This window comes from Chelon labrosus, assembly GCF_963514085.1.
Source record: "Chelon labrosus genome assembly, chromosome: 12".
In the NCBI taxonomy this organism is placed as follows: domain Eukaryota; kingdom Metazoa; phylum Chordata; class Actinopteri; order Mugiliformes; family Mugilidae; genus Chelon; species Chelon labrosus.
In genome coordinates, this window is record NC_140345.1 from 17,435,953 (window position 1) to 17,448,716 (window position 12,764).

General features: G+C 41.4%; 1 protein-coding gene across 1 annotated transcript in view; it reads left to right on the forward strand.

Annotated features, from left to right (window-relative positions):
• The first annotated feature begins 8,805 nt into the window (after positions 1 to 8,805).
• Positions 8,806 to 12,764, forward strand: part of triob (trio Rho guanine nucleotide exchange factor b) — a 64,751-nt gene continuing 60,792 nt past the window's right edge. Inside the window, exons 1-2 of the mRNA XM_084557651.1 lie at positions 8,806 to 9,407; positions 11,334 to 11,448. Coding sequence (XP_084413777.1) covers positions 9,353 to 9,407; positions 11,334 to 11,448 — 170 coding nt within the window. The 5' untranslated portion in view covers positions 8,806 to 9,352. The remainder of the gene's footprint in view (positions 9,408 to 11,333; positions 11,449 to 12,764) is intronic.

The window sequence follows — 12,764 nt, forward strand, 5'->3', positions numbered from 1 at the left end:
ATTGTTTATCATTGCAATGCCCCTTAACTGCTCTCCGCTCTCCGCTAAATAAAAGTTATATTTAGGCAATGAGTTGGAATTGTTGCACTATTATAAATCCGATTCACAAAGCCGCTTGTCCTCGGGTCGGCCCGGGGGCGATGAGTTGTTCATTCACAGGGCTCTTAGTCTGCGTGATATGTTTAGGTGATGATGAGTTAGTTTCACTCCAAGGTTTTGTTGCGTTGTTGCCCATTATGAATTATTTATACGTGTCACAATGTGGTCAGTAGAACAGTAGACAACCAAAAAAAAATAACCAAAGAAAAACATTGGTCAATTGAGCTTGTGCCAATTTTGCAAAATGCAAGATTCAACCTTTGAGTTATAAATAAAAGTAATTAGCTAGCAGTTGCAGCATTGACAAACATATTAAACATAAATCATTTTTGCTGTAATTATTTAAAAAAAAAAAGAAAAGGTCTGCGATGACCAGCGCACAACTGCCAGTATTCATATGATTTCCAAAAATAGAATATATCAACTGGAGATCCAAGCACAAGAACTATTGGGGATCATTTTAAGACAACTGTTCTGACAACTGTCTCCAATTGGAGGCCAAGCATTGTTGGCTGTTGAGCTGTGATATGCAAAAGGCTGTTTGCAAAGTTTACACGTTACCTTTTGGTGACTCCTTTGACATGGTGTCTGTTAGTTTGGAGTCGACCCCAAGTTTGGCCTCGCAGCCTCCATTAGGTTGTACGAGGTCAATGATGATTCAGGTTGTCTTTTCCTCCCACCGGCGTAAATAATGGATTAATCCTCGAAGGCTATGATGTCAGGCTTTTCTTGTTATGAAAGGAAGATCAACAAATGTCAGCTCAAATGTGGTTTAAAAAAAAAAAGCATATTGACCAAGCGGTTGGACGTAAGACTGCCATCGGTCAAAGGTTGCATCTAGGTTATTTGTTTGAGTTTGACAATGCCATGTAGGGACATAATTTGTACTAAAGAGAAATGATTAGCACAAAAATTGACGGATTAATGAAGGGCAGTGTTGTTATATCTGACATCGCCACGCTACAGATTTCAGATTGAACACTTAAGCGCGGAGCGATAGCTGCACCAGGAGTTTTTGTTTCCTACCAGTCCCATTTGTTATGACTTATTCATACCCTTTTTTTTTTTGCTGTGCTTAGGGGTTATATGCAGGTCGAGGGGTTGCGGTAGGAGCAAAGTGTTATTTTTGCTGTAAGCCACACTGTAACAACAATATGAGAAACCTGATGAAAGTTGAGCTCACCACAGTCCCCAGGCCCCCTGCCAGCACTGGATGAAGGTCGCAGAATTGAAGTAGAGCAGAGGCTGCTAGGAGTGGCTTTATATTTAAGAGAAGAGGAAAAACTGATGCTTGTGTTTGTGAGAGAGCGTAAAAGGGTGAATGAAAAGGGCATACAGTTGAAAAGACAGAAGGCTAAAGAACTGTGTCGAGAGGCAGAACATGACCGATAGAGCTCTCGGTTGTTTATCTTATCGCCCTGTTGAACCAGGGCAACTCACCGACACTTTCTGTTGTCCTTGTCGAGGTTGTCACACAGGGGACATGACGGCCTCCCTGCTGGTAACAGCCTATCATAGAGACGAGGCTAAACTTTCATACTGCCCGCAACATGTAGGGGAAAGGAAGCCTGATATCCCTTCACACCAGGGGGGGCGAGCAGAAATAGTACACAACATGGCATCTTCACATGGCAGATACATGCTCAATGTGTGTAAGCAGATATGTTTGATAGATAGATTTTTATTTTTTTTTATTTTTTATTTGTCACATGCACAGTTATACATAGTACAATGTACAGTGAAATGTGTTGTTGTACCTGCAGCCTGTAGTAAAAAGAAATAAAAAGATCCGCTTGTTTCAGACTCACAGAAATAAAAAGATCCGCTTGTTTCAGACTCACAGAGGCGGCACAGATATGTGTAAGAGAATCTACCTCAAAATATACGCGCTGTGTCTTAGGACTTACGATCCAAACACAAACTTTAACAAAACACCACAAACAAAAATGCTAGATGGCATCACGCTGTGAACACCGGCTGTGGGCACCATAACGATGGCACTGCCTAGAAAACCTGGAGGTAAATAGTCAGAGCTAGAAGATTCTTGGAACACGCTGATGATTCGTTTCTCAGATTGAGATATCCGTTTTGTCATGTGAATTCCCTCACTTCTGCGATATGCATCTTTCTTTTTGCCTGGGTTCTCTTAAGGTTTTACCCAAAAAGCCTATAAAGTGGCACATCCCTCTCCCCATGCGAGCACTATTTTGAGAGCATTGCAAAAGGTGTCAGTCGGGGAACATAGGAACACAATGCAATTTGGCATACCCCTGCACAAGCAAGTTCAACGGATATATGCCTGTCTGTGTATCTAACCCCTGTCAGGGTTGAATACATAGTGCATATTCTGACAAACAGTTCTCAAGGAGTTTATTGGCCCCATGAAGGAATCAGCTCCCACACTTCCTCTGTTTCTGCGCTGTTCCCCAAAAGCTCCTCACATTCTGAGCCCATCCAAGTCTGGGACAAACTGAGCCAAACCATGCTGAGCGGTGTGACAAATGCCTCCCAGTTCTCTCTTTTCACACAAACTCATTGTAAGGTTCACATACTGGGCTCTGACCCAGACATGAAGTATGAATAAACCATCTGAAATCCATCACAGTCAAACGCGCTTCGAATCTTCGTATTTAGCAGGAAACATATCCTAAAAAAAGTCTCACGTTGACACAGCTGCGATCGCAAAGAAGCGATGCATTAGGCCAAGTCCTCACATTATTGCGCATTATTGGTATAAAATGCATTTCATAGAGTGCTGCTATGAATCTCCGGGTCTCACCGCGGTTATTGTCGCTGGCAGCTGGAATGTGTGTTATCAAGTTCGCGCTGTGACGGTTTTGCGCTGTAGTATTTTTGCAGCATGATGTAGCCGACCTGGTGTTTTCCACTGTGCTACATGTACAGCCTAGCTTGTAATTGGTCTGAGTTTGAGGTTACGAGGTTATGAGCCAGAGGATTGGCATCATGTGGCATGCCAGGCTGTACAGATGCACAATGTCTAGCCAGTCTAGCCTGTGGTCTACAGGATTGGAACCAAAGGGACTGGTCCTGTTAGTGTGTACCGATGCCAGGTGTTCCAACACTGTACGTTGGGGTTACAGTATCTGTAGGTTAAGTATCCTGCTTGTGTTGCAGTTTGAGTACATTCACTCCCATTCACATTTTCTTAAAACCATCTAGAAACAAGTCTGCAACCCATTATGGATCCTGAAGGATGAAGGATATTTTCAGTCTGTGGTGTGAAGAGTATCTGCTTGTTTGCAAGCGTTCCCAGCCTGGAGTTAGGAGGGCAAAGGCAAATGGACTGCTGCGCGGCTATGTGAATTGACTGATTTAGGGCACGGTCCTTGTGGAATTACAAAGACAAAAAAGAAGGACTGAGCAGAGTGAATCTGTGCCACTACCTCTTGCTCCGTCTCTGTTCGCTTTCTAAATTCATGCAGAGCAACAGGAGAGAAAACGCAGTGTACTCGCTGCTCTAGCTGCATGGGAAATGTTTTCACAGCGACTGTGGAATCGAGCTCTGCAAAAACAGACTGAGAGCTTATTTTAAAACCAAGCATGAAAATGTTTACTCCCACGTAAAGGCACAGTCATTCTGTGTCTTCAAATAGGCTACAATTCTGTGTCTTCACCTCTTAGTTCTCTGTTTTGCTATAATATCTCCGCTAAACTGGAAGGGTTGCATTAGTACATGACTGGGCAAACTGTGACCTGTGGTTGAACTAGCCTTGGCTGTACATCTCATTTCCATGAGTTTGCAAATGAAGTCACTTGATGAATAATGACTCATCATGGCTGCTTACAGATTTCTGGCAAAAACTAGTGCCCATGTATCCGTCTTTGTATGCCTTTGGGAAGTCTCTCCGTCCTATTGTGGTGAACCGTTGACTGTATACAAACATGGACGAACTCTCCATGACATCACCCATAGGATTTGTGAAGAGTGGTTTTGAAGCTCAGTGTGGGCGGCATCAGGCATTGCCATCTTGGCAGCGCCTGATTGCGCCCTGTGAATGCACCCACGCATGCTCCAAGGGGTGGAGCATGAGTGGCGCATACCTGTCAGTCAAAGCAGACCAAAGATACTTAGACAGACTTGGTTGATGTGTTGAGATGTTGAGATGTATAATGATTCAATTCTGTACAGTTCTAATGAATAAGGAAGTTAGCTTTAGAGACCAAAAAATACATGTTTTACCAAATTGTGAACAGGTTTATTTCTGCATTTTTAACATGGAGATCGATGGGGATTGACATGCTTTTCGAGCCAGTCTCAAGTGTCCATTTAAGGAGCTACAGTTTTTTGCACTTTGCGTTAGCCTCGGAGGTTGCAGCGTGTCATGTATGCCATGTGTCAGAATGCGTTGACTTGGTGCTCAAGGATTTTTGCACTTAAATGTCACTGTAAAGTCAGACATTGTGTTATTGACCAAAGTCAAGCATTTATACGTATTCTGACAAAATTTCACAGTACACAGTATTCAATTCCACTTCATGGTTAACAAACAGGACAGAGGGTTCATGTTCTTCTGGTGGTCCACCACAAGCTCATTGATCCTATTGATATTTAGCTTCAGGCCGATGTTATTGCATCATGTGACAAAGCTCTCGATTTGTCCTCTGCACTCCTATTACAATAATCTGCAGTTGGACACTGCATGTTTTTGTTGCACAACCCACTGTTTTGAAGCATTAACGCGTGAGAATTAACTGCAGAGAAAGCTACAGAGAGACTATATATTTCAGAACATCTGCAAATACATAAGTGTGTGATGACAATGCAAACTACCACAAGGAGAAATAGAACCACGCTTAACATTTTCAAGTGCGTACTGTACAAGCAACAGCATTATGCAGTATATCATTCATTACTTATTGTGTCTCCTTTTGATGAATGTCTGCACAGGACATCTCCATTACCAGATAGAGAGAGAGAATGCGCATCTGAATGTCCATATTTTATGAGTGACATACTGGCATGCACCACTCATGTCTAAATTATCAACTACCTGTCACGTGTACAGCTGATCCCCTCGTCGCCATCTTGTATATCCTGACACTATGGAGATAGGAGATCTGAGGACAGATGTGTCACTGCGGGTGCTGCCCTTTCTCCTCATTTCCTGCTTTAAATTGTGAAAATATAATCATTACAAAAAAAAAAAGCAGCTTACCGTAAAACATTTTTCTCTTCGCGGACAAACACTGTGCATTTCACCTCATTTTACAGGGCAATACGTGCACACTGCCAGTAAAATGGATTGCTCTCATTATGAGTCTGTTATGAACAAGCAGTCTGTGATTGAAAAGCTTTATTTCATGCTCGGCAGACTTGTAAATGAAGGGCTGTGTGTATTGAAGAGAAGAGATTGTTGTGTGTGTGTGTGTTTGTGCGCCTGTGTCTTCTGGTGTGTCGGTGTGTGTAGCGAGAGGCGATGATGGGATTTTATGAATCACTGTGTGTAGGGTAATACTTTATTTCTGGGGGTTATTGCTGCATATAAACATGAACAAAATTAGGAAAGGCTCTGTGGTTATACGTGTAGTTGCGGTATTGTATCTGTTTTACTGTGTTGACATCACAAGTGATGGGCCATCGTACTGTGGAAATTACTTACTCTTCACCAGCAGCTGTTGATATTTTGCTGCTTTTCATTTTTTATGGTCATACAGCAGTTACATGGCACTCTCATAATTTTCAAAGTCAGCGTTCCAGCATTCAGGTACACAACTTTTATATGACAGCCGCATTTGTTTCTAGCTTTCCTTTACATACGCCCAAAGTATATACAGTACATATATGTCCAGCTTTTGGCCAGACTTGATCTGATGTTAGTGCAGTTTTAGCAGGCCTGTAGCAGTATAACGGTGAGCTGGCCGTGTGCCCGAGCCAGTATCTTACATAAACCACCACAGTGAGGAATGTGTCTGGGCACACTTCACAGGAAACGCACGCACATGTGATAACACAAAAGGTGGAAGAAGAGTGTGGTTTCTTTCTGCTTGAGCCCTGTAAGGTGTATTTTCACTGCACAAACATACACATTGAAACAATGGATAAATTTACATGGACAATATTTCTTCAGCCCGATTAAAATCATTTTGATTAGAGATTCCAATTTTACCGTTTACTTAAAAAAATAAAATGTCCCAGTAAGATAATTACATGCCACGAAAGATCAATGAGAATAAAGTTTTTTTGCCTGCTGTAGATTTTCAAAATACACCGATCAGGCATAACATTATGACCACCTGCCTAATCCGTTTTTGTGTGTGTGTCTGCATCCTGTTGGGGATGGCTGCTGCCATCAAGGAGTGTCATTGCTATGGGGAGGGGTTGCCTGGTCTGGTCTAGGTGGGTGCTACATGTCTAAGTAACATCCACATGAAGGCTAGGTACAAACTTTTCCCAGCAGAACATTGTATTGTCACAAGATGGTCAGTGTTATTCACTTCTCCTGTCAGTGGTTTTAATATTGTGGCTGATCGGTGTAGACCAGATGAAGAGCCGTTAATAGAAGAAGATGATGAATGACTGATTTCAACATGGCTGCCCACATCAATTCCACCTTTGCTCATCCTTTCACAAATAGGTTCGTTTCGCAATTTGTTGTTTTGCATGTTTATCATGCCACCTGATGTGCACCACACATGCAGCAAACATGTATGAGAAGAATGTATTTATTACAAACACAGAGATATTTAACAGGTTGCACCGCTTGCGCCGTCACCGTTGCACCAAATCTGTTTGACAACTCCCTCCAGATGCATCAGTCTGTTCGAAATTAGGTGGTTACACCGGGAGCTGATTGGGCTATTATTCTTGCGTCCACGCGAACGAAGGCGCACAATAAAGTCTCCGTCTCAGCATCTTTCCATCTTTACAATCAGTCTTCTTCGCCATGTAATCTGTGTGTGAGGTAGAGAGAAGGGGGTCGGATGAGAAATAGGTGGAGCAGGGTATAAAGAGACAGGCAGTAACAGAGGGGGGATCATAAAAAACAGGAGTATGAATAGCAAGGCAGGCGCTCAGCTATTTGTCTTTCTCTGTCCTCTCACCAGCGGTGGACAGAAAAAAAAAAAAAATGAAGCCATTATTGCTACGTCAGTCCCATCTTGTCTCAGCTGGTTGTGACATTATTTCGTGAGTCCTGCTCTTCCCGCAGTGAGCTGATATGCTGTCACCCGGGCCTGACTGCTTCTCCTAAGTCCCTCAGACCACGGCTGAAATCAATATTACAGGAGCCATTAAAACCTGGAGGACTCATTTAGCTGTCTCTCTGTCTTACTGCTATCTCCTCTGTCTGTATTATTATATTGGCTGCACACTGCTGTTAATTCTGTCCCCATATTCCTCTCTCTCACTGCTATGATTATCAGCCTGTGTTCAGCGTTTCTGTCATTTCATTCCACATACATTTATTACATTGTTTTTTTAATTAAAATTTTTCTCTCTTCTTCTCTTCATCCATCCATTTATCTTTCTTTCCGTTTGTCCGTCTTCCCTTTGCATCTTTCCTTCAGCTCATAAATTGCTTGCAACCTGGAATGGGCACTCGCAGATTTTATGCTGAAATATACCTTCATTTTATCATTTCACTCTGCCAGGATCAGGCTATAGGTTGTGAAGAATGTTCCAACTCTGAGAGTAAATACTCAGCTTTCAGTAACCGCTAGCTCCTGCTGGAGCTTCTACTGTAGTTTGAAATAAGTTTTAAATCACGACTGACTTTTATTGGAGGGCATTTGGTTTGTTGGTGTGCGTGCATGTGTGTGTGTGAGCGCATGATTTCTGCACTCAGCAGTCTAGCCACTATCTAATTAGCTAATTTCTAATCGTAGTCGATGATTAAATGTTTTAATTCTAAGCGTCAAAGCAGCTCTGTGTTTGTTCAAATTAGTTTGCTCTTTCCTTTTTACCCCTGAGCTCTGTTTACAAAAGCACAGCCGCCAAACAGCGACTTATTTGAGTGCTTTATGTGTTATTTTGTGTTATTTTTAAATGGCTTTCGCAGTATGCCAGTCTGTGCCACCAGTCAGAAGCATTTATTTATGGTATGATAGGATTTAAGACAGTACACTGACTATGTTTATATATATATATATATATATATCATGCAAATGTGATAGCGGTGACTCACAGCTACGCGAGAGGAATATCTGATGACGTCACTAGCTAACTGCATCTGCAGACAGCCACCCCCTCCCAGCCTTGTGACTTTCATGCATATATTCACTGGTCAATATCATCATGCTGCATGTGTGTTTTTTAAATTTAACTGCGGTATTATTGCTTTACACAGTTATGCAGTACGTTCTCATGCTTTCCAGCCTCTAAATTGAAATGATACCTTGAAGAAATACCTTTATCCGTTACCATCAGATACGCTAAAATAGGAAAACATGGTATTTGCCTGTATCGATAACTGTACATTATTCTCTCCAGTGGACCATCTGAATCGGCTGTCATCATGACTGACTGCTCTGACACACCCATTGGATGAAAGTCATTCAGTGTGTGCGTTTGTGTGCATGTGCGGAATTGCTCCATCTTGCTTCGTGGTATTAACCAGTGTGCCATCTGTTGAGGAGGCGAGGCAAAGGGGTTGACATTTGAAGAACATTCCCAAACAGACCAGGCGAGGCCATAGTGACGTTCACCGGGGCAGGCTTAAGATTTTTGTGTTGCAATGCAATATTTGAAATTGTGTGCCTTTTTTGGAATTTATAGACTGCAAGTCATTGATGAGCAGAGCGCAATGTTGCATCTGAACTACCAGTAACAGTCTTTCTTAAATTGCCATATTTTATCACGTTCTTCTGCTGGAACTAGATCAATAAAGTTACTTGTGTGTGTTCTACACTTTGAGCCATTAATGCCAACACAGTAGCTAAATTGAATTTATGCCTGCTATGCTTTACACAGCTGCAAAGGATATAAATATCAATACTTATTGCACCGCTGTTTCGCCTCTTATACATTTATGCCAATGTTTAAAAGATTTCTGTCTCTCACAAGTTGTAACTTGCAGTCATATGTTTCGTAGGCTTGATTGAAGACATCTTAAAACACTACAAGTATCGACCATCTCAGGACATCAATCTATCACAACTGCAGGCCGCATTGATTTAAAAGCTATAAGCAAAGAATAATGTCGCTATTTATCTGTCCATTTACAGATTTTGATCGCTTGTCTTTGCTTAGCCCTTTATATTTCTTTGTGTTTCAGGGTTTCATCGCAATGAGGACATGAAGGCCATAGACGTGCTTCCCATCCTCAAGGAGAAGGTCGCCTTCCTCTCAGGTCAGATATACACCATTAAAACATTAATATAATATATTTGCTGCCCTTCAATCTTTTTAAAGTGAAGAGGAGTGACTTTCAAAGACAGGCTCACAATGACATGCTTGTTGTTGCAAGTTTCACTCTTATATTTACTTGTTCGAAGGAGTTATTAGTTAGTTATTAGTTATTAAGTCTCTATTGCTGTAGAGTTCTTGCGTGGAGAGATAGTCAGAATCGGATAATCATAACATTATGAAAACCCATTATCATTTCTCCTTTCATTCATTCTTTCCTTATTATCTTCACCATAGCAGAGTTTTATAGGACCAATTGCAGTTATATTTAATTCCACTTTTTATTTCTAAATGTAAGTTTTCATGACGATAACGTTGACACAACCCCTGCAATCCTCCCTCTGCTTCTCTTGAGCTAGCATGCTAAACAACTGCTAGTCTGTTAGTTAGTTAGGTCCTAGAAGTTATAGCAACACGGGCATAGTTTTTATAAAAAAATTATGTCTTAAGGCATAATAAATTGAGGTTGCAGACAGTGGCATCTCCTTAAAATAGCTTAACAAGGCGGTGAAGGCTACTTACTAGCGGAGATCACATTAGCTACTGCTGTTAGCGTAACTGGTTAGCTGGTTATTCAGAGTTGAATGCTGCCTTCAAATGTAACTCGTGAACTTGTGTTTGTGCCATTGGAATTCATGTACATGACTAGTGAAAATCGACTTTATTTAAAAATGACACTTACGAAGTAGTGAATACCATAACAGTGCAATATGACAAGCCAGTTGAGCAAGTTAAACAGCTAGGTAGGTACTGCCACTACATTTTGTGTTTATGTACAGCGTTACCCCCCAGTTTATTTTTCCTGCCTTGAAATGGAACTTGTAAGCTCGTGGTTACAACACGAGAAGTCGTGTGCAAAAAATATTTGGTGTTAACGAGTGGTAACATCAGCCTTAAGTTGTGAGAAAACCGCTGCTAGGCAACTGTCGGTGTCTCAAATCACAAAGGTTTAGGTACAAATTAGCAAGCTAACAAGTGGCTAAGTTAATATAGGAAATGCGGAGGCTTAATGAAAGGTTGAAGCCATTGGGAATAACATTTTCCTCAAATATACTGCTTTATAAAATTATGAAGATTACAATATATTAACTTACCATCTTCCACTTCCGCCATTTCTGAAAATGTCTTAATGCATCAAAACTCATGAACTTGACCCGCAACACCCTGTGAAGGCAGCATTTATTCATCTTGTTCAAGCTAGGAGGGCTAATTGGCTAACTTTGCGGCAGTTGTTGAGCTTGTTAGCTTACGTAGGTTGGTGACAATGCTCTTTTATCATTATGAAATCAAATATGATATCATGAAAGTGATAGAATAAACATGCTACAGTTTCCAATGGGAACACAGACTGTTCCCTAAATGTCACAACATAACAGCTTCTCTGTTTGTGACCTGACCTTTACCTCAGCAATGTTAACTGCACCGGCATAATTGTGAGTAATCTGAGAGCTTATTCTTCTCTGTTCATTAGAAGTCAGTGTTGTTTGTTACTGAAGTGTGACTGAAAGGCTATTAACTGTCTTGTCATCTCGAGGCTAATTTGACCCCTGGCTCAATTTGACTCAGTTAAGCTATGACTAACTGAAGACATATTCACAGATGGTACCCATACAAATGGACTGTTGTCATCTCAGAACAGTGCTGCAGCTGAGGTCATGAATCTCTACTTTGACTTAGTTGCGACAAAAATAACTTTGTTTTTAAATTGTTGCTTAGTCTTTGTGTGATAGTTCAAAGACTGTATTTTCCCTGGCCTCTGGCTGCTTCAGATTCTTCCAGCAGTCCAAAAACATGCAGCTTTGGTAAATCTAAACCATATGGACCACTTTTCACTCACCTGATGTTGAATTCACTTGACTAATGTCCACAGGTGGCAGAGACAGACGTGGAGGTCCTGTTCTCACCTTTCCAGCACGGAGCAACCATGACAGAATACGACCTGAAGACCTGCGCAGGCTTATAGCTTACCTGGCTACTATTCCCAGGTAGGAAGTGTTCCCCACAAACACAGGCTTGTGCACTGGCAGATTATAAATCTCACTGCAAACCGTGGGCATGCATGAACCTAGGTTAATTTGAACCTATCCTTTTATACTTCCTCACTATACTCATCTAATGGCTTTCTTTGTATAAGACTTTCCCACCTTGCTTAGCTTAAAAAAAACACTAAACCAAAGCCTGAGGCTACAAAGAGCTGGGATGGTTTTGTTTTGGATTCTCTCTGAAGATTCAGTCCCTCCATCCTTTCCTCCCTCTCATTTCCTCTTAGCTCTCTAGAAAAAGCTTAGCAAATCTCTCTTCTCTCAGTCTGTTGTTGATAATGTCTAGTTAGAGTGAGCTGATTCTAATTAGACAAAGTGCCATGTATTTGCCTTTCAGTGCTTAAAATCTGTGGGGTTTTTTTCTTTCTTCACTGCGATGCACAGTCATGAGACACACAGACACTAAAACTCATATAGCCACAGGAAGAACTTGCGGTGTTGTACTCTGTTGCACCTTGTACTTCTGCACAGGCTGATCTACAAATCTAAAAGCACCTTTCCCTCACATTTATTTTGTAGCTCCAGGCTATTCTGTTTGGAGTCAGCTGCGATAAGCTTGGAGGAAAAGCTTGCACTCTGTTCTGCTGCTTCTGATCTCCCGTGTGCTGCGTGTTCTTGTCCTTTGCAGGCCTAGTGCTTTGCAGTCTCTTCCACAGTAGAGTCAGGAGATCAGTCTTGAGGCGAGAGCTGGTCAAGATCAGTTACTTCAAAAATTGGGTCCAGGTTCTTCTTGCTCTTTTAGGTGGTTTGGGGATTTTAGAGGCAGATCTGCATCTGTTTCAGCCACATATCGCATGTGTTTAATTTTCAGAATGATGCAGATGTTTAAGATTTAGGATTTATTTTGCCCCTTTTAGTGCAGTGTTATTTAAATCTGTATTGAAAAGAAAAACTGATTATCACTGCTCTACCATTAGCTTTTCAAATAAAGGTCCATAAAATCTCCTAATCTCTAGCAAGTCTAGATGACGGGACTGATTCTTGTTCTATGTCATGCTACATTTCTGGGTGTTAGGTTTGCAATAAACGGTGCACGCCTCGAGTCAGACCAGCTTCATTTTGCTAATTTATTAAAACTTTATTTATATATCGCAGGGCTTTTCTCTGAGAGATTGTAGGGTAATGCGTAAAAGATCAGTAGCTAGCTCTGATTCAGGAAAAAGAGGTCGGTGTACAAAGACTTCCAGGCTTCCAAAAGGCTCAGCTCTTGAAAAAGGGGTAAGACTAGAGAGGATAAAAGATTAGTCAGAGGTGACCAG